General features: G+C 40.3%; 1 protein-coding gene and 1 non-coding gene across 2 annotated transcripts in view; both read left to right on the forward strand.

Annotated features, from left to right (window-relative positions):
* The first annotated feature begins 325 nt into the window (after nucleotides 1-325).
* The window catches only part of INO80 (INO80 complex ATPase subunit), a 112,744-nt gene continuing 90,612 nt past the window's right edge, over nucleotides 326-22,457 (forward strand). The window contains exons 1-10 of the mRNA XM_049781433.1: nucleotides 326-500; nucleotides 1,092-1,261; nucleotides 1,364-1,431; nucleotides 2,710-2,880; nucleotides 4,389-4,509; nucleotides 5,299-5,513; nucleotides 14,113-14,166; nucleotides 15,732-15,935; nucleotides 19,141-19,336; nucleotides 21,191-21,258. Coding sequence (XP_049637390.1) covers nucleotides 358-500; nucleotides 1,092-1,261; nucleotides 1,364-1,431; nucleotides 2,710-2,880; nucleotides 4,389-4,509; nucleotides 5,299-5,513; nucleotides 14,113-14,166; nucleotides 15,732-15,935; nucleotides 19,141-19,336; nucleotides 21,191-21,258 — 1,410 coding nt within the window. The 5' untranslated portion in view covers nucleotides 326-357. The remainder of the gene's footprint in view (nucleotides 501-1,091; nucleotides 1,262-1,363; nucleotides 1,432-2,709; nucleotides 2,881-4,388; nucleotides 4,510-5,298; nucleotides 5,514-14,112; nucleotides 14,167-15,731; nucleotides 15,936-19,140; nucleotides 19,337-21,190; nucleotides 21,259-22,457) is intronic.
* On the forward strand, nucleotides 22,204-22,344 carry LOC126021387 (U4 spliceosomal RNA). The gene has a single exon (XR_007499910.1). It is a non-coding gene; the product is annotated as a U4 spliceosomal RNA (small nuclear RNA).

Raw genomic sequence — 22,457 nt, forward strand, 5'->3', positions numbered from 1 at the left:
CTCATTCATGCTAGTGAGTAGTTGTAGTATGAGAAGTGGGTATTATTTTAACTGGCTTATTTCCAAAACATATGTGAATTTTTATTGTGCTATACAGTATTTCTATGTTCTGATTATCTCATCTTGTTCTTTTTATTTCTGCCTTTGATTAAGGTCTGGTAAGAGCTTAATCATGATCTTTCTATAGACTGCTGTCTTCTTTTCTTTCTTGTCTCATGTTCTTGATTGTCTGATTTCTCTTCATTGACAGAAAGTAACATGATAAAGGGAGAATTAATACTATTTTATCTTTTACTACTTATCTCTATTCTGCAGCTGTGCATTCGGATACCTTGTGCATGAAGACAGATTTGTTCTATGGCCTCGGAGTTGGGTGCCGGGGACGATGGCGGCTGCACTGAGCTGGCAAAGCCCCTATATCTTCAATATCTGGAGAGGGCCCTCCGGTTGGACCATTTCCTGCGACAAACATCAGCCATCTTCAACAGGAATATTTCTAGGTATGCCATTCCATTCTCCTAATTGTTTGATCATATATTTGATTCCATTACCTCTGTAGCTCTTAGGGTTAAGAGCATTTTGTAAGGTTTTTTTTTTTTTTTTTCCTCTCCCTTTGGGTCACACCTGGTGGTGCTCAGGGTTTAGGTGTTACACCCAGCTCTATGATTAGAAATTACTTCTGGCATGTACCATACAGAATGCAGGATTGGAACCTGGGTTTACCTCGTGCAAGGCAGATTCCCTACCCATTGTCCTATCACTCTGGCCCCTTGGGGGGGTATTGTTTTACTTTAAAAAACATTATCAAGGGCCAGAGCGATAGCACAGAGGTAGGGCGTTTACCTTTCATGTGGCCAACCCGGGGTAGACCTGAGTTTGATTCCTGGCATCCCAGATTGTCCCCTGAGCCTGCCAGGAGTGATTTCTGAGCACAGAGCCAGGAGTGACCCTTGGGCGCTACTGGGTTTGGGCCCTCCCCCCCCCCCCAAAAAAAAATCAGCCTCTTTGGTAATGTATCATTTACTAGCCATAGCTTCAAATATTTTGCTGGCTTAACTGTAATTGTTGATTCATCCTTCTTCAATTTATAGTGATGAAAGTGAAGATGGGCTGGATGACAGTAATCCTTTATTGCCCCAGTCTGGGGATCCCTTAATACAAGTTAAGGAAGAGCCTACAAACTCATTGCTTGGTGAAACTTCTGGAGCAGGGAATTCTGGAATGTTAAACACATACTCACTAAATGGGGTTCTACAATCAGGTCAGTGTGATGTGAGACCCCTCTTTGGACTACTAGTTCTCCTGGGGGCAGCCATTCTTTCATTTTTTTTTTTTTTTTTACTCTTTATGTTTCTTTACTCAGAATCGAAGTCTGACAAAGGGAATTTATATAACTTCTCTAAATTGAAGAAAAGCAGAAAGTGGCTAAAGGTAAGAAATGACACGGAATTTTTATAATTCAAATAACTCACTGAATTGCAAATGGAAGGGAAAATTATTCAGATATTCTCAAATATTGTCAGATTTTTCTAGGTCAAAAATGTATTTCAGTAAGGTGCTTGTTGGTGCTTGCCCTTGCTAGTAATTAATCTAGTTTTCATTAGTTCCTGAATTCTTTCAACAAATGTCTGAGCACGTGGTACATGCCTGATGCTGTTGTAAAATGACGGGGTTCCTGCTCTAATTCTATTGGGGGGGAGGGGTATGAGGGGTGAAGTAAGTCTGTAGACAAAAAATAAACAAAATGGCTTTTTGGTTTTTGGGTCACACCTGGCAGTGCTCAGGGGTTACTCCTGGCTCTACACTCAGAAATCGCCCCTGGCAGGCTCGGGGAACATATGGGATGCTGGGATTCGAACCTCCGTCCTTCTGCATGCAAGGCAAACACCCTACCTTCATGCTATCTCTCTGGCCCCAAATGATGTATATTTTGTGTGAATAATGTTATACATGAGTAGATTTTGTTGAATCATCAGTAGATTCTATTATTTAGCATCATAGATTGCTTCCCTTTTTGGGCCACACCTGGCAGTGCTCAGGGTTACTCCTGGCTGTCTGCTCAGAAATAGCTCCTGGCAGGCATGGGGGACCATATGGGACACCGGGATTCAAACCAACCACCTTTGGTACTGGAGTGGCTGCTTGCAAGGCAAACGCCACTGTGCTATCTCCGGGCCCGCTTTTTATATTTTTTTATGCCATCTAGTTTTGGATTTATTTTTGCCTTGATATTTGACATTAACAATGCCTTATTTATATGTAGTAAAATCTGGTCTTGTTCTGTTTATGGCATTTCTCATTTTTCATGTTTTAGTACTTATTTTATTCATGCCCACTAGGTGTATTTAGCCCCTTTTGCTTGTTTTTAGTTGAATGGGTGAAGAATGGTATAGTAGATAAGAAATGGACTGTCCTTTAATATTTTTGATATTTTGAGATCTGATGAAAGATGCTTTAAGAAAGAACCTGCTGGGGCCGGCGAGGTGGCGCTAGAGATAAGGTGTCTGCCTTGCAAGCGCTAGCCAAGGAAGGACCACGGTTCGATTCCCCGGCGTCCCATATGGTCCCTCAACTCAGGGGCAATTTCTGAGCGCTTAGCTAGGAGTAACCCTTGAGCATCAAACAGGTGTGGCATGAAAAAACAAAACAAAACAAAAAAAGAACCTGCTTCATAGTAGAAGCTCCTTTTCTGTTTTCTCCCGTTTCCAGAATATTTTGCTAAGTGATGAGTCCAGTGAGGCTGAGTCTCAGAGTGAAAATAGTGAAGAAGAAGATGATGATGATGAAGAACTTAATCTCAGTAGAGAAGAGCTTCATAATATGCTGCGGCTACACAAGTACAAAAAACTTCATCAGACTAAGTATAGCAAAGACAAGGAGGTGAGAGTTTGTGGGAAATAGCAAACCTTTATATTGAGTATTCATTCTTGGTCTGTAGTCATTCTAGATTAAATCATTGATATAGTTCTTATATTAACTTTATTGAAATACAGTTTATATGCCTGAAAAATTAGGCCTTTAACATACACAATTATTGTGTTTTAGGTATTTATAGAGTTTGTGTAATTATGATCACTGTTCATATGCAGCACTTTTTTTTGGGAGTTGGGGGTCACATTCATTTGCACCTGTTTCTGTGCTCAGGCATCACTGCTTGGCAGACCATTTGGTGCGAGGGAGCAACTCCAAACCTCTTGTAGGGAGTGCTCTCACTCTGCCACTTCCAGTAATTACTTAACTTCCAAAATTAGTTTAGAAAGCTTTGAATGATTTACTAAAGGTCATAAACAATAGAAGTAATAATAACATATCTAACCTTTTTTTGTTGTTGTTGTTTTGTGTTTTTTTGTTATTGGGGCCACATTCTGCAGTACTATGGGTTACTTGTGCTCTGTGCTCAGAAATTACTCCTAGAAAGCTCAGGGTACCATATAGGATGCTGGTGATTGAATCCAGGTCAGCTGAGTGCAAGGCAAACACTTTACCCACTTTGTTATCAATCCAGTCTTCTTGTGTTTTGTTTTTTTGTGGTGGTAGGGTGGGGAATTGTATTTAGGGCCTCCCATTTGTGAGATGTGTTCTTATCAATGAGCCACTTTCCTGGAAGGTTTTTAATTGAAGAATAATAATATACATATGGGAAATCCTAGTTTTTAAATATATAGCTCAGTGAATACTCATTTAGCTTTGACCTATAACTTTTTAATAAGTCAAGAAAGATTGAGTAGCCAGAATGATAGTACAGCAATTAGGGACTCCTGTCTTGCATGTGATTAACCTGGGTTTGATCCTCAGCATTCCATGTGGTCCTCAGAACCCCACTGTAATAATTCCTGTGCACAGAGCCAGGGTTACCTCATAAGCCTAGTAAATATGAGAACCTATTGATAAGAAAAATATGGTTTACTTTTTTTTTTTTTTTTTTTGGTTTTTGGGCCACACCTGTTTGACGCTTAGGGGTTACTCCTGGCTATGCGCTCAGAAATCGCCCCTGGCTTGGGGGCACCATATGGGACGCTGGGGATTGAACCGTAGTCCATCCTACGCTAGCGCTTGCAAGGCAGACACCTTACCTCTAGCGCCACCTTCCCGGCCCCTGGTTTACTTCTTTTTGATGAATTTCAAGTGTAGACTGTTCAGTAATGTGTCAGGAATCTGAGATTCAGAAGCATTTAATCTTTTATTTCTAATAACTTGTGATTTGCATAGCTAATGAACTCATTTTAATGAAGATACTTTTCTTTTAACTAAAAATTATTGGTCTTTTCTAGGGAAGAGTACTTATTAATTATGAGCTGTGGTTTGTCATTGACTTCTAGGGTAATTTGAAGGTTGTGCTTTAGAACACAGACAGGTACTTCTAATCATCGTTGTTTTCCCTGCTTCAGTTGCAGCAATACCAGTACTACAGTGCAGGCCTGCTTTCAACATATGACCCTTTTTATGAACAACAACGGCATCTCCTTGGACCCAAAAAAAAGAAATTCAAGGAGGAAAAGAAACTTAAAGGTATGCATAACATCTTTACTCATTTTTTGTTTCAGGATTGTGTGTTACCTAGGGCATTGGAATTTTAATTCATGTAGAATGCATTTTCCAAACAATACCAGATTCCCTTTTCTTCTTTGTTTTAAACTTAAAATCTTTTACTTTAGAAGCTAGAGTGATAAAGTGGTGTTGCGTTTGCCTTGTGTGCTGCCAACCTTGTACGGACCTGTAAAAGATATTTAAAATCTTTAAAAAAGATTTTTTTAACTTTATTTTAAAGAACATGCATCAATACTTTACATAGTTGACTGTAATATATTTGTTATCAGATAAGTGATAAAATTAATAATAAGAGAAAAATTATTTCAAAAAGAATAGAAATAAAAATAAAAATGATAAAGAGAGAAAATATTAAAAAGAAGTACAGCAGATTTGTACTTTGTATAAAACAAGAAGTAACTAGCAAATTTGTAAAAATTACTGTATCTCCCATTATGAGGGAGAGGAGAGGTCATTAAGACATTGGCAGACGGGGCCTGAGAGATAGCATAGAGATAAAGTGTTTGCCTTGCATGCAGAAGGATAGTGGTTCGAATCCTGCCATCCCATATGGTCCCCCGAGCCTGCCAGGAGCGATTTTTGAGCATATAGCCAGGAGGAACCTTGAGCACTACCAGGTATGACCCAAAAATCAAAAAAGGTTTTAACTGTGCAAGACAGACATCCTACCTCTGTACTATCTCTCTTGCTCCATGAAGTAATCTACTTTGGAAAGGGAATTGCTGCATCCTAAGGTTGTTTCTTTTCCAGCCAAGTTGAAAAAAGTGAAGAAAAAAAGGCGAAGGGATGAAGAACTTTCCTCTGAAGAGTCCCCTCGTCGCCATCACCATCAAACCAAAGTCTTTGCTAAATTTTCTCATGATGCTCCTCCTCCTGGCACCAAGAAGAAGCACTTATCCATTGAACAGCTTAATGCTCGTCGCAGGAAAGTATGGCTCAGCATTGTGAAAAAGGAACTACCAAAGGTAAGTGAGTAAAAGATGACAGGACTGTTTCTTGCTGTGGGCATTAGATGTTTTTACTTATCGAGGCCAAAACCTTGGAAGAAGTCCCTGTAAAGAAGGAGCACAGTGTTCTTCCAATGTCAATAGAAATTTGATGATTTCTATTGATCAAATTAGCAAAATGAATAGATACAATAAGGAAATTTAAAAGATGGAGTTATTTAGCAGATATGTAAATATTTATGTGTTGCTGAGTAATAAGTCACTATAAGGAAAGCATTTATAAGCATTTATTTTGCTCTTTTATTTGGTTTTGATAAACATTTAAGTTTCATTTACTATTAAGTCACTGAGAATTACAAAGTTATTCGTTCCAATTTTAGTATATCTGCTGCCGAAGCGAGCATTAAAAAGTTATTTGTGATTGGGTGTAAGGAATATAATGTTTCAACACCAATCCCTTCACCAGTGTTCTTCCTGCCCTCCCCTTTGCTCCCACCCACCCACCTTTTGACATAGTGGTTTATGGTTTTCTGCATAACGCTCTGCTACCTTTCAGCACTCTCTTCTGGTTGATCACTTCCCTCCACCATTTTTGTAATGCTCCCTTCCCTATCCTATCCTCCCATCTCCCAAATCGCCAAGTGTCATGCTTCCTATTAAAGATTATTTATCACGTTGTTTATTTCTGTTGTTTTTATTATTTTGTTATTCCACAATTATGTTTTGGTAACATTTTGATAGAATTTGATACTTAAATGTTACAGAAGTAATGCAAGGAATGCCCATATACTCTCTTTAGATTTATTGGTCATTTGCATTTTATTGAATTAATTACCACATTTAAATTTGAGTTTAATCCCAATGGAAAAATATACCCATTACTTTATAAATTTAGAAAAGTTGATATTAAAGTTCCTGTGGAAAAAGTAGTATGAAGAAGGCCCACCAACCATAAAACATGTGCTAGGGAGATGGTTCATTGGTTGGAGCACAGATCTTGCATGCAGGACATTTGCGATCTATTCCCAGCACCAAGTAATGTCCTGAGCAGAAGCAACCACTGACCCAGGAGTAGACCTTCAGTACTTCAGGATGTGGCGTAGGATCCATAAAAGGGAAAGAAAAGGGGAGGGGAGGAAATTAGAAAAGAAAGGAAGCCTCTACAATTAAAATATTGAGGACAGGGGCCTGAAGACTTAGTACAGCTGATAGGGCACATGCCTTGCATATGGCTATGGTGGGTGCCCTGGCATCTGCTCATAGTCCTTTGAGCTCAGTCAGTAGTGATCCTGAATATTGTGCCAGAAGTAATCTCTGAGAACTGCTGGGTATGACCCTAAAACCAAAAGAAACAAAATAAATATTTGGTACTGGTACATATAAGCTATTAGAATAGACTAGCAGACTTTTTTTTTTTTTTTAAATGATTGCTATTGAGGGCCAGAGTGGTGGCGCAAGCAGTAGGGTATTGCCTGACATGCAGCTAACCTAGGACGGACCGAGGTTCAATCCCCTGGCTATGATCCCCCAGCCAGAAGCGATTTCTGAGTGCATAGCCAGAAGTAACCCCTGAGCATCACTGGGACAACTGAGTAGCCATTTGAAGAAAGGTAAAATTACATCTGTATGTTATCCATATATTCTAAGTGGATTGAGGGTTATAAGTTAAAACACAAAATTATGCTAGACAGAAAACACAATTGCTTTATTTATTTATTTATTTATTTATTTATTTATTTATTTATTTATTTATTTATTTATTTATTGGCTTTTGAGTCACATCCTGAATCACTCAAGTTACTTCTGGCTCTGTGCTCAGAAGTTAATCCTGACAGGCTCAAGGGACCGTATGGACACCAGGGATCGAACCCATGTCAGATACATGCATACACTAGATTCTAGGTTTGTCTTTTTTTGATCAGAAGAAAGAGGATCCAAAAATATACAGATACCTCTTAGTTCATACAAAAAGATTTCAAGGATAAGCCAGAGAATTAAATAATTGTTTCATTCAATGGGAACATCAGAAATGTGAGGATCTACGTGCATCTTTTTGTTTGGGGGGGGGTCATACCTGATGGTGCTCAGTGGTTACTTCTGGCTTTGCCAGAAATTAGTCCTGGCAGGCTTGGAGAACCATTTGGGATGTTGGGGATCAAATCTGGGTTAGCCGCAGCAAGGCAAATGGCCCTACCCACTGTGCTATCACTCTTTTTTTTTTTTGGTACATCATTTTATATAGTTTAAAACCATAGTATGCTTTATTTATTTATTGTTTTTTTTTGGGCCACACCCATTTGATGCTCAGGGGTTACTCCTGGCTAAGCGCTCAGAAATTGGCCCTGACTTGGGGGGACCATATGGGACACTGGGAGATCGAACCTCGGTCCTTCCTTGGCTAGCACTTGTAAGGCAGACAGACACCTTATCTCTAGCGCCACCTCACCGGCCCCCATAGTATGATTTTTTTTTTACCCCACCCTAATAGATGAAAGCAGGGCTTGTAGGGAAAATAATTTATTCTAGAACTCAGAAGATCATTAAACATCTTTAAGTGCTAGAAAATTAGAGAGGTTGAATAAAGATGGTCAGGATTGGGCGGGGATGGGGAGGACAACTATCTAGGATTTTTCAAAAAAACACTGGAGCCAAGCTGAAGGAACTTTTCATAGTCAAAGTTAGAATGATTTGAACAACATAAAAAACAACATAAAAAGCATAATATTGCCGGAGAGATAGCACTTGCAAGCAGCCGATCCAGGACCTAAGGTGGTTGGTTCGAATCCCGGTGTCCCATATGGTCCCCCGTGCCTGCCAGGAGCTATTTCTGAGCAGACAGCCAGGAGTAACCCTGAGCACCGCCGGGTGTGGCCCAAAAACCAAAAACCAAAAAAAAAAAAAAAAAAAAAAAAGGCATAATATATATATATATATATATATATATATATATATATATATATATATATATATATATATATATATATATATTGGTTTTTGGGCCACACCCGGCAGTGCTCAGGGACCAAAAGGCATAATATTGATAGTAAATATTTTTTGTTTGTTTTTTTGGGCCATACCCGGTGACGCTCAGGGGTTACTCCTGGTTATGCTCTCAGAAATCGCTCCTGGTTTGGGGGACCTTATGGGATACCAGGGGATCTAAGTGTAGTCTATCCTAGGTTAGCGTGTGCAAGGCAGACACACTACTACTTGTGCCACCGTTCTGGCCCCTATAGTAATGAATTTTAACCCATAACATAAAAAATATTTGTGAGCCTACACTGTTATTAAGTAAATAAATTAGTAGGCAAGGTTGAAGGAGCTCTTCCTTATAGAAATTTTCATTTATTAAGTGTAGAAGGAAAAAAGGGATGAGGATAGTGTCATTGTACAAAAATTTCAGTAATTATTATTGACTAGATTTATCGAAAAATCCTACAAGGAGAAGGCAAAAACAGAAGAGCAACAATTTGCCTAGATTCAAGCTGTAATACATAAAGCAAATAGAGAAAGATAACTATAGAAGAAAAAACTGATAGGAGTGAACCATACCAGATTATCATAGTAAATATCATTATTAAAATTTCACCATTTGGGGGCAGGAGTGGCGCCACAAGTGGTAGGACATTTGCCTTGCATGCACTACTCTAGGACGGACCATGGTTTGATCCCTCAACATCTCATATGGTCCCCCAAGCCAGGAACGATCTGAGAACATAGCCAGGAGTAACCCCTGAGTGTCACCAGGTGTGGCCCAAAACAACAAACAAAAAAAAAATCATTACTATCAATATTATGCTTTTTATGTTGTTCAAATCATTCTAACTTTGACTATGAAAAGTTCCTTCAGCTTGGCTCCAGTGTTTTTCTGAAAAATCCTAGCTAGTTGTCCTCCCTATCCCTGCCCAAAAAGAAAAAAAGACCATTTTTTTTGTGGTAGTTTTGCCAAAGTGTGTTTAGGAACTGGCTGAGAAAATGCTTCAGAAAAATTGAAGGATTATCGTGGATATGGTATTCTTCCTAGTCTCTTAACAAGAGAATAATAAAAAAGCAACTAAACATACATGTAATCCTATAAATTCTAGAAAAGCAAAGGATATTAGAGGGAAATCCTTAACATTTAAAATAAAATGTATAGTTTAGCTAATAATATTTTGCCAATTTAAGTTCCTTTTTAAATGATTATACTATGATTATATAAGATGCTAAAATTAGGTAAATCAGGGGGATGGATGTAAGGGAACTGTGCACTATTAGCAACTCTTCTGTAAGTCTAAAATTAGTTCAAAATGAAGTTTTAAAAAAATACATGGCAAGAATAATGCAAGGAGCTGTGTATCCTTTGAATAATAATGAATGTAGCTGTGTATCCTTTGCTCATAGTTGGCAGCTGTTTTCCTTGTTTGCTTTTTTTTTTAATAAATGCATACATTTTTTTTTTTTTTTTTTTGGTTTTTGGGCCACACCCGGTAACGCTCAGGGGTTACTCCTGGCTATGCGCTCAGAAGTCGCTCCTGGCTTGGGGAACCATATGGGACGCTGGGGGATTGAACCGTGGTCCGTCCAAGGCTAGCGCAGGCAAGGCAGGCACCTTACCTCTTGCGCCACCTCCCGGCCCCATGCATACATTTTTTTCCCCATTCATTTTAGATTTTGTTCTCAAAAGTTAGATAAAAACTTTGATTTTTGGGACTCCTAATAAATGTGCGTATTTCTTTTTTTTTTTTTTTTTTTTGGTTTTTGGGCCACACCCTGTGACGCTCAGGGGTTACTCCTGGCTATGTGCTCAGAAGTTGCTCCTGGCTTCTTGGGGGACCATATGGGACACCGGGGGATCGAACCGCGGTCCGTCCTAGGCTAGCGCAGGCAAGGCAGGCACCTTACCTCCAGCGCCACCGCCCGGCCCCATGTATTTCTTAACAATAATGACATTCTCACATACAATTGCAATGAAGTCTAACCATTATTTTCTGAGGGTCAGGAACTAGGACAGTGATCAGGAAATGCATTCGCTTAGTATTTCCTGACCTGCGTTTTATTCCTGACACCACACATTTCTCCAAGATTTGCTGGTGCAGCCCTGGTGGCCCTCAATACAACTGACACCACAGGACCTGAACAGCTTTCCATCCTCTGAACCTAGCACTGAATTACTGGCCTGATTGGCCAAAAATGCTGGTGGGGGTCTCATGATCTCCTGAGTATACACTCCTTAGGTACGAGAAACATTATCTGATCCAACAGGCTATGATCAACTTCTTTCAGTTGTTTCAATGTCTTTTTTTTTGTTTTGGTTTTTGGGTCACCCTGGGCAGTGCTCAGTGGTTACTCCTGGCTCTACACTCAGAAATAGCTCCTGGCAGGCATGGGGGACCATATGGAATGCCAGGATTCGAACCTCTGTTCTTCTGCATGCAAGGTGAACGCCTTACCTCCGTGCTATCTCTCCAGCCCCTGTTTCAATGTCTTATGAGACATTTCTTCCCTGGTGTCCCCTTACTTGATTCAGTCCAGGGCCCAGGGCCCAGTCTAGGACTATGTATTATATTTAGTGGCCACATATCTTTAATCTCCTTAAAGCTGCAACAATTTCTGGTTGGTTTTGATGTTGTTTTTTTTTGTTGTTGTTTTTTGTTTTTTGTTTGGTTTTTGAGTCACACTGGCAGCGCTCAGGGGTTACTCCTGGCTCTATGCTCAAAAATCGCTCCTGGCAGGCTCAGGGGACCATATGGGATGCTGTGATTCAAACCACCGTCCTTCTGCATGCAAGGCAAACACCTTTACCTCTGTGCTATCTCTCCGGCCCCTTGATGCCTTTTTTCTTTTCAAACAAAAAAGAAAGAAAGAAAACAAAAACAAACCATTGATCTTAGGATTGGAGGAAAAGCACATGAACTTGATTTTTTTTTTTTTTTTTTTTTGGTTTTGGTTTTTGGGCCACACCCGGTGATGCTCAGGGGTTACTCCTGGCTATGTGCTCAGAAATCGCTCTTGGCTTGGGGACCATATGGGATGCCCGGGGATCGAACCATGATCCATCCTAGGTTAATGTGTGGAAGGCAAACACCTTACCACTTGCGCCACAAGTCCGGCTCCTGGACTTGATTTCTTGATTATGGGCATGTTACCCTGCTTCCCACATGCACTGAACTTCTGTTGGTTTGGCAATGCTGTTGTAATCCCCAGTGCTGCAAGCAATTTCCTCTTCCACCATCAGGTGTGTGTAAGTACCATAAAAAGGAGTGCTACCATTAGTACCATAAACAGTATAGGCCTGTTAATTGGTAGAATGGTTTTGAGTTTGTAATTTTGTATATTTCCTTATGATTAGGCAGAGTTATGTAATTTTGGCTGGACTACCAGAGGAGATTCTTTCTCTTTCTCTCCTTCCTTCCTTCCTTCCTTCCTTCCTTCCTTCCTTCCTTCCTTCCTTCCTTCCTTCCTTCCTTCCTTCCTTCCTTCCTTCCTTCCTTCCTTCCTTCCTTCCTTCCTTCCTTCCTTCCTTCCTTCCTTCCCTCCCACACCTAGATGTGTTTAGGGGTTACCTGCTCAGAAATTGCTCCTGGTAGGCTCACAGGACCATAGGGGATACCGGGAATCGAACCTGGGTCCATTCTGGGTCAGCAGCATGCAAGGCAAACACCCTACCACTGTGCTATCGCTCTGGCCCCTAGATGAGTATCTTTTGATGTCTAAAAGCCCAGTTTCTTGTTTCTGATAATGATATTACCTTTGAATTATTGGTATGTTGGTATTTCTCTACTGTATTATTAATTTTAATAAGCTTTTATTGGGGGGGGGCACCCGATGATGCTCAGGGGTTACTCATGACTCTCAGAAATCACTCCTGACTTGGGGGAACATACGGGATGCTGGGGGATCGAACTTTGGTTCGTCCTAGGCTAGCGTGGGCAAGGCAGACGCCTTACCGCTTGTACCACCACTCTGTCCCCACTTAATTTTTGGTGAAGAAATTTGTATATGAGCACTCTTTTTCTATGTCCTCCCTTCCTTCTGTTGATGTTGTAATGAGTGTTTGTTGCACTTATTTAATTGCAGTGCTATTATCTGTGCTTGCAGAGTTTGGGGGATTGAGGTTATACCTGCTGTTTGTACTTTGTGAGCATACCTGGGGTCATAGCTATTGGTTGTGTGGTTTGGCTAGCTATTTCTTGCGGTTCTGGCAATAGCTGCATAACTACTGGAGTAAAGTAGAGATGCCAGGATTGCACTGAGGTATTTCCCAATCATTGCTCAGGAAACCTTGCAGCTCTCCCAAAGAACTTGGGGAACCATGTGCTGAGGTTCAAATGTAGGTTGGCCACTTGCAGAGCATGCAGCTTAAGCCCCGTGCTATCTGTCCAGCCCTTCTAAGCACCTTTGAAGGAAAAAAATATGGAAAAACCTGCTTTTGTCTTGTGAGATTTCGAGTGATACCTGTCAATGATAGATAAATTGAGCAGGAATATTTGAAATTCTTTGCTTTAAATTAGCAACTCTTATATAGATCTAAAATTAAAAGGGTTTGAGTTGTCAATATGATAACAATGGCTATTAAGTTCTATGTGTAACTTTTATTTTTTAGAAGTTATAGTTAATACTTATATGTAAAACATTTTCAGAAAATCTTGAGGGGGAATTTTACTGTTCCTGTATATACCTCAAGTATTTTATGACTGGCATTATGATGTGACTGAGTTGCATTAAAGTACTAAGAAAAAAAATCTCACTCAGGAGAGGGATCTTCCAGTCATCCCAGTTGGGATGAACTACACAGTTCTTCTCAGCAGTCCACAATAGCATCTCAAATTGCTCATTAGATCTTCTACTTCTACTAAAAATCAAAAAAACCACACAGCCTCAATAAAGAAATTAGACTGAGGTTGATAGTGGTGGTTCATTTGACCTGAGAGCCGACAGAAGAGCCAAGTAATTCTCTGATCATAAAAGGGGGCTTGGCCTTCAATTCTGAAGAAATAATGACATCAAAGTTACACACAGTAGGACCAGGCAATAGTATAGTGGGTAGAATATTTGCCTTGCATACAACCAACCCAGGCTTAATCCCTAGATTGTTCTTTTTATTTTTCAAGAAATCTACCCAGTCATGCTTGGGGTGTCATGTGATACTGGGAATCAAACTTAACCTCACACATTTTAGACCAGGGTTGTGAAACCTCTGGCTTACAGTTGGGACCCAGCACAGGATGGGACAGACACTTAGCTTCTCATCGTCTATTTATGACCTTTCTGTCTGTATTGTATGGCCCATGAGTGGTGTTATAAATGACCCTTTGCAGAGAAAAGGGTCAAACCGTATTCTGTCAAGTTTTTAATACTACTTGAGTTGCTTGAATTGGAATGACTTTTAGAAGTAGGCCATAAAGGTGATTGTGTCCTGAAGGACCAGAAATGTGATTGTGTCAAAGTGTGTCTTGTGTGATTGAAATCTAGACTTGATCTCTGGCAACACTTTCACACAAAGTTAATAATGAATTTTGTATATACTTGGTTTGACATTTTATCTTCTAACCCTTGAGAAATTGAATAGGAAACATATCAATATACATTTTATTTCAATAAGATTCTTAATGTAATACTCATTTAACTATTTTAGGCCAACAAGCAGAAAGCTTCAGCTCGTAACCTGTTTCTCACCAATAGCCGAAAGGTAAAATTACAACTTTATGCTTTTCATTTTATGTTTTGTTAGAATATGTCATTCTTAATATCCTTCTTATATGATAATCTCAGAGTATGTAAGAAAGTTTCCTCAAGTTGTCAATGTTTTAAATATTTTTTTGTTTTTTTGGTAGCCATACCCTCATGACACTTAAGGGTAACTTCTGGCTCTACACTCAAAAATTATTCCTGGTGGTACTTGTTGGATCATATGGGATGCTGGGGATTGAACCCAGGCCATTGGGTCAACTGTATACAAGTCAAGTACTTACCCACTGTACTCTACTATCATTCCAGCCGCTGGTCTCAGTTTCAGAAAGTAGACTTACTCTTCCTCATATTTATTGTATGTGAGTCTTTTTAGATAGGATAATGTACACTCTGATTATTTGAATAGAGCTTGGATCATCCCATTACTGTGCCTTTAAGAAATTTTCTCAGGGCCAGAGCAATAATACACTAGGAAAAGGCTCTAACCTTGTGCACAGCTAACCTACATTTGATCCCTGGCATCCATATGGTCCCCAGAACCCACCCAGGAATGATTCCTGAGTGCAGAACCAGGAATAACCCCTGAGCATTGCCAGGTGTGGCCCAAAACGCAAAAACAAAAAAATAAGAGATGATACTAATATTTTCTGAATGGAAAGTAGCACAGCTTCTTTGGAGATCTATGCAAGTGAGATAACATTGAATTAACAATATGTTTTTTTTCATGGTTTAGTCACATATTCTCGATTTTCTCATCTATATCATGAGACTGATAATACCAGCTTCACAATTTGTGAAGAGAAAAATTTAGCTGATGTATCTGAACCGTAAGGGTTGCTAGCATATTAGCATTTCTAGCTGTTATTCCTTTTTTTTTTTTTTTGGTTTTTGGGCCACACCCGGCGGTACTCAGGGGTTACTCCTGGCTGTCTGCTCAGAAATAGCTCCTGGCAGGCACGGGGGACCATATGGGACACTGGGATTCAAACCAACCACCTTTGGTCCTGGATTGGCTGCTTGCAAGGCAAATGCCGCCGCCGCTGTGCTATCTCTCCGGGCCCCTAGCTGTTATTCTTTTTTTTGGGGGGGGGCACACCCATTTGATCCTCAGGGGCTACTCCTGGCTAAGCGCTCAGAAATCACCCCTGGCTTTGGGGGGACCATATGGGACACCAGGGGATCGAACTGCGGTCGTGATCTTTCCTTGGCTAGCGCTTGCAAGACAGACACCTTACCTCTAGCGCCACCTTCCTGGCCCCCCTAGCTGTTATTCTTAATGTGTATAGTAACAATTCACTAATTTCTCAACACATTGGGAACATTAACTTCTCAGCACATCACAGGTCTATATCCCTTTTTTTAAAAAATCATTTAAGTCAATATATCATTTGATTTCTCATCTCTGATAACTCACAGTAATATGGAAGTAATAACAGAAGGACATTCATAAGCTGAAAGGAGAAAGAGGCCAGAAGGCCAGTATGCATGAACAGTGTGAGGGGCCTGAGGAGAATTGGCTTGGCTGTCAACATCCTCTTGTGATGACATGGTTGTCTCTTACAGCTTGCCCATCAGTGTATGAAGGAGGTTCGTCGAGCTGCCTTGCAGGCCCAGAAGAACTGTAAAGAGACTCTGCCTCGTGCCCGCCGTCTTACAAAAGAGATGCTTCTATACTGGAAGAAATATGAAAAGGTAGAGAAGGAACACCGTAAGCGTGCAGAGAAAGAAGCATTGGAACAACGGAAGTTGGATGAAGAAATGCGGGAGGTAATGAAAAAGCAGAATTATTGGAAAGCACTATTTATAATCACACCAAGCAGTTAGGGGTGAAAGGACTTCATAAATTAAAAGTTTAATCACTGAGGGCTGTAGAGATAGCTCAGTGAACTGAAGTGTATGCTTTGCATGAAAACAGCCTGGTTCAATCTCTGGCACCTGAACATCATAGTCATGATATTCTGAACATCATTGGGTACTGTTCTGGGGGGAAAAAGTCTTAACTTGAGGTGTGAGACAGTGTGATAAGTAAGGCCTTGCATATGGTGAATCTGGGTTCCCAGTGTGGTTCTTTGAGCCCTCTAGGAGTGATCTGTGAGCACAGATCCAGGAGTAAATCTTGAGCACAGTCAAATTGTCCAAAAAAAATTTTTTTGTTTGTTTGTTTTTGGGGGGTCATCACACCCGGCAGTACTCAGGATTTACTCCTGGCTCTATGCTCAGAAATTGCTCATGCCGGGCTCGGGGGACCATATGGGATGCTGAGATTCAAACCACCATCCTTCTGCATGCAAGGCAAACACCCTACCTCCATGCTATCTCTCCGGTCCCCTTATTTATTTTTTTAAATTCCTTTGTTAGTAGAAGCCTTTGTATTGGTCTTCATATTCCCTTCTGTTTTGTTTTGTTTTTTTTGGGTTACATCTGGCAATGTCCAGGGGTTGGTTACTCCTGGCTCTGTGCTTAGAATTGGCTCCTGGCAGTCCCGGGATTTGAACAACCATCAGTCCTGGCTTGGCTGCTTACAAGGCAAACTCTGCTACTGTGCTATCTTTCTGCCCCCATATTACCTTCTAATTAGATTTTTTTCGATTGGTTCCTTTGGTTTACATGTTAAAAAGATGTTTCTCCATTGCCTCTTCATCTAGCCTTTTCCCCTGCCCTCGGGGGTGGGCTTGGCTTTTCCCAATAAAGGCTACTTTGGAGGTCTGGAGGGGAAGCTGCCATCTTGACTCCTTGTTCCATGTAGTGGAGCGACTGGCTTGTGGGTGAACACTTGTGGTGTGAGTTTCTGGCCTGCTATTCCTTCCCAACTGTGTGTGGATTATTTCCTGTGTCAGAATTGCTGCTGGACCTGCGTCTCTTATCCTACCTGGACTGGGGACATGGGGATCCCTCTCCCTCTCTGGGGATTGTGGAATGCACAAGCCACCATTTCACAATACTTATTCTCTATATATTTGTGGATGACCAAAATAAAAATAGGTAATGAATGAAAGAAAAAGAAATCAGCGTATAGTTTATCTTGGCGGGGTTGCAGGTACTGGCAATAGTTTTGACTTGTTGAAAGACCTGAATTGAGTGCCAGTTATAGGGAGAGTAGCCAACAAGTCCAGTTATCTGAGACTTGATTTCCACCTGCTTTGCTCTTTTAACTTGTAGTTAGTGGTACTCTTGCTAAATCTGAGGTTAGCTGATACAAGCTGTGAATATTGTTCAGGAAGCAAAAAAGAAAATAGGTCAGAATTGTGTTGCTATTTGTAAATCCATTGGGATAATTGGAAAGCAAGTTGAGTTTGGGGCAAAAAAAAGGAAATCAAAGATTGAGTTGTTTTGTTTTTTTTTTTCTAGTACAAGTAGCTAGTATTTATGTTAGAGTGAAACTGTGGAGCTCTTTTGAGTTTTGTTTCGTTTTGTTTTTAGGTCACACCGGGCAGTGCTCAGGGGTTACTTCTGGCTTTGCAGTCAGAATTCGCAGCTGCTTGCAAGGCAAACGCCCTACCACTGTGCTATCTCTCCATGCTATCTTTCCGGCTCCCTTGAGCTCTTAATTTTAATTTTTCCTCCTTTATTATTTCCTGAAGGGTAAATATGAATTTTGTCCAGATTTTTTTTGTTTGTTTTTGGGCCACACCCCATGGTTAGTACTCAGGGGTTATTCGTGCCACTGCTGGTATGTTGGTGGACCATATGGGATGCTGAAGATCAAACCTGAACCAGTCACAAGCAAGGCAAAAACCTACCTGCTGTGCTATCACTCTGGCCTCTTACCCAGATCTCTTAAGTCCCCTGGGTAACTTGTTTCTTTGCACAAAGTATAAATACAGTATTGAGTTATGAATATTTGTTGCATCAGGAATATGTTCTGAGTAAGGTTGGAATTCTTTGCCAATTACTGTAAGCAACTCCCTCTCTTTCTCCCTTCTTACAGTGTTTCCACATTTCAATCTTAGAATGTTTCAACACCTGTCCCTTTACCAGAGCATGCCAGGAGCGATTTCTGAGCATAGAGCCAGGAGTAACCCATGAGTGCTCCTGGATGTGACCTAAAAACCTAAATAATAATAATAATAATAATAAAGCGGGCTGGAATGATAACACAGTGGATAGAGCACTTGCCTTGCATGCAACTTGGGTTCAATTCCTCAGCATCTCATATGATCCCCTGAACCTGTCAGAATTGATTCCTGAGTGCAGAGTCAGGAGTAATTACTGAGCATTACTAGGTGTGTCTCTAAAACCAAAATAATAATCATAATAATAATAATAAAGCTATAGATGGGAGAGATTATTCCATTGACTATTGGACTACTTGCTTTGCATATAGGCTCAAACCTTAGACTCACCACTGGGAGTGACTCAAGCACCACTAGCTTATAATAATTATAAAACTTATTATAATGTCATAATAAAGCTCTGCACATATATCTACAGCTCAAGTTATAAACTGAAATATATTATTTGAATTTAGTTAATATCTCAGTGTCATTATAAGAAAAGTATTAATAATAAATCAGTAAACACTTGAAACAGAAGCCTAATGAAGGAAAGATTTTATATTGTACAAGAGCAAAATATAGGTTATTATGTAATAAGCAGTAAGTTATCATTTAAGCAATACTTGACTTTTTGTTCTGATTCAGTTCTGACTGAACTAACTTTTTAGCAGTTTCATCATTCTAAAATTATTTATTTAATTATTTATACATTTATTTGTTTGGTTTTTGGGCTACACCCAATGATGCTCATGAGCTAATCTTGACTCTGCACTCAGAAATTACTCCTGGCAGGCGTAGTAGATCATAGGGATGCTGGGGATTGAATCCCGGTCTGCTGTGTGCAAGGCAAATGCCCAACCCACTGAGCATTGTTCCAGGCCCTAAAGAATGTGTAAAGGAATTTATGAGCAAACTATATACATTGATTTGGTGAATTCTGTTCATGACAACTCTGCTTTCTTACTTTCCCTTCTTAGGCCAAGAGACAACAGAGAAAACTGAACTTCTTAATTACCCAGACAGAATTGTATGCCCATTTCATGAGTCGCAAGCGAGACATGGGTCATGATGGAATACAGGAAGAAATCTTAAGGAAACTAGAAGACAGTTCTACCCAGAGACAAATTGACATTGGTGGGGGGGTAGTAGTTAACATCACACAGGAGGATTACGGTAAGGCCTGAATGAAGAATATAGTATATTAAACTTTTTGAAAAAATAAAGGGTATCACTATATGATCTTGAAAGCTTGAAGTTTTTTTTTTTGTTTTGTTTTTGGGCCACACCTGGTGGTACTCAGGGGTTACTCCTGGGTATCTGCTTAGAAATAGCTTCTGCCAGGCACGGGTGTGGGGGTGTGGGGGGCGGGACCAGAGATTCAAACCAACCACCTTTGGTCCTGGATCGCTGTTTGCAAGGCAAAAGCCGCTCTGCTATCTCTCTGGCCCCAAAAGCTTGAAGTTTTTTTAGTAGAAGTAGAAGGTACTAAATCAGGAGTCAGTGAACATGTTTCAGCAGAGAAAATATTTTTTTTGTTTTGTTTGTTTTGGGGTCACACCCGGCAGTGCTCAGGGATTACTCTAGCTCTAGGCTCAGAAATCGCCCCTGGCAGGCACAGGGGACCATGTGGGATGCCAGGATTCGAACCACAGTCCTTCTGCATGAAAGGCAAACGCCTTATGCTATCTCTTCGGCCCCAAAATACCATTTCTTATATAATAAGATTCTTTGTGACCTGCAAGAAGAGACGTGTCTTGATATTTTGGCTAGAATGGGGAAAGAAAATGGTGTGAAGTTTGAGATGAATTTTACAGAATGCCAAATTCATATTGAACCATAAATATATAAAGAAATAATGCTTTATATATATATTTTTGTTGTTGTTGTTTGTTTGTTTATTTTTTTGTTTTTTGGGTCATACCCGGTAGCACTCAGGGGTTACTCCTGGCTCTACACTCAGAAATCACTCCTGGTAGGCTCGGGGGACCATATGGGATGCTGGGATTTGAACCACCGTCATTCTGTATGCAAGGCAAACGCCCTACCTCCATGCTATCTCTCCAGCCCAATGCTTTATAATTTTGTGGAGTTTACATGTATTTATATTTCTCCTCTTGAAGTAGTTTCACTAAGCATAAGTTTTTTTTAATGAATCTTCATTGTTTGCTTTTCTTGGTTTGGCTTTTTTAATTTTTGTATGAGGAAAAACGAGGATTAGGACCAGAACAATAGTAAAGTATGGTGCTTGCTTTGTACTGAGTTCAATCCCTAGCACCTTATATAGGTTCTTGAGCATCACCAGGAGTGAACCCTAAGTGCAGAACCAGAAATAAGTCCTGAACACTGAGCATGACCCCCAACCTTCCCCTCTCCCCCCACAAATTTTAAACATAAACAAGAACTTAGAGACTGAGTTCAGTGTCTTGATGGTTTTTGTAAGTTTACTTTGGCTACTATTATAGTAGATCCTGACAGTCTTATGCTTCCATTGCTTGCTATTCTAAGTCCTTTTCCTCTCAAAGAATTTGAACCCTAAGAATAAGGACTATATTGGATTCTGAAATCCACATGTCTTGTTTTATTTATTTTTATTTTTATTTTTATTTTGGTTTTTGGGTCACCGGCAGTGATCAGGGGTTACTCCTGGCTCCACATTCAGAAATCGCTCCTGGCAGGCATGGGGGACCATATGGGATGCCGGGATTTGAACCAATGACCTTCTGTATGAAAGGCAAACGCCTTACCTCCATGCTATCCCTCCAGCCCCATTTATTTATTTATTTATTTATATTTGGTTTTTGGGTCACACCTGGCAGTGCTCAGGGGTTATTCCTGGCTCCACGCTCCAGAAATCGCTCTTGGCAGGCTTGGGGGACCATATGGGATGCCGGGATTCGAGCCACCGACCTTCTGCATACAAGGCAAACGTCTTTCCTCCAAGCTATCTCTCCAGCCCCATGTCTTTGTATTAATTACATCTTTGAAGAAAATAATTGTAGTATGATAATCTAAAGTTTTTCCTTTCAGATAGTAACCATTTCAAAACCCAGGCTCTGAAGAATGCTGAAAATGCTTATCATATTCATCAAGCGCGGGTGAGTCTTAAAAATGAACAAGGTGCGGGGCTGGAGTGGTGGCACAAGTGGTAAGGTATATGCCTTGCCTGTGCTAGCCTAGGACAGACCATGGTTCGATATCCTAGTATTCCATATGATTCCCCAAGCCAGGAGCGTTTTCTGAGCTTATAGCCAGGAGTAACCCCTGAGCATCACTGGGTATGGCCCAAAAAAGTAAGGTGGGGCCAGAGCAATAGCACACCTGGTAGTGTGATTGCTTTGCATGCAGCAGACCAGAGTTCAATTCCCAGCATCCCATATGGTCCTCTGAGGATCACTAGGAGTAATTCCTTAGTGCAAAGGCAGGAATAACCTCTGAGCATCATTGGGTATGGCCCAAAATCAAAAATAAAATGAACAAGGTAAACTAGTAGAGTCTGGAAATATCTCAACTTCTTATTTAGTGAAATTATAAATTTAAAGCATTGACAAATTGATAAACATGTTGGTCTTGAATGTGATAATGTGTGAGGCCTTAGATTCTGTACTGCAAATGAAAAATTACTGAATGAATATGTGTGTGACTATTTAGTGTGCCCCTATTTGCTATAGAACAGTAGGAAAAGAGAGGATAAGAAGTGAGCATTCGTGCTCAAGTTAGGACATTTTCCTTTATTTTTTTGTTTTATCCCCTTTTTTTGTTTTTTGTTTGTTTTGGGTCACACCCGGCAGCGCTCAGGGTTACCCCTGGAAGGCACGGGGATCATATGGGATGCCAAGATTCGAATTGCCAGGATTTGAACCACCGTTCTTTTGCATGCAAGGCAAATGCCTTACCTCTATGCTATCTCTACGGCCCCCTGTTTTATCCTTTTGAGTAATTCTGAGCAATACTCTCTGAAGTGTATCATGGTTATGTAATAACAAAAAAACACACTTGGGCTTGTTAAAAAAGATTTATACCATGACTTAAGAAATCTGCTCAGCTTTGCGCAGTGGCAGTATCGTAGCCAATGAGGTTTATCCAAGGCGCGATTATTGCTAATTGAAAACTTTCCCCAATACCCCGCCGTGACGACTTGAAATATAGTCGGTATTGGCAATTTTTGACAGTCTCTACGGAGACTAAAAAAAGAAAAAAAGAAATCTACTCAGCTAATCCCTTTGTTCATGCACATTAGTAATAACTTGATAATTCATGATAGAATATTTAAAGAAATCATAGGGCCGGTAAGGTG

The sequence above is a fragment of the Suncus etruscus genome, chromosome 10, assembly GCF_024139225.1.
Source record: "Suncus etruscus isolate mSunEtr1 chromosome 10, mSunEtr1.pri.cur, whole genome shotgun sequence".
NCBI classification, from domain to species: Eukaryota; Metazoa; Chordata; class Mammalia; order Eulipotyphla; family Soricidae; genus Suncus; species Suncus etruscus.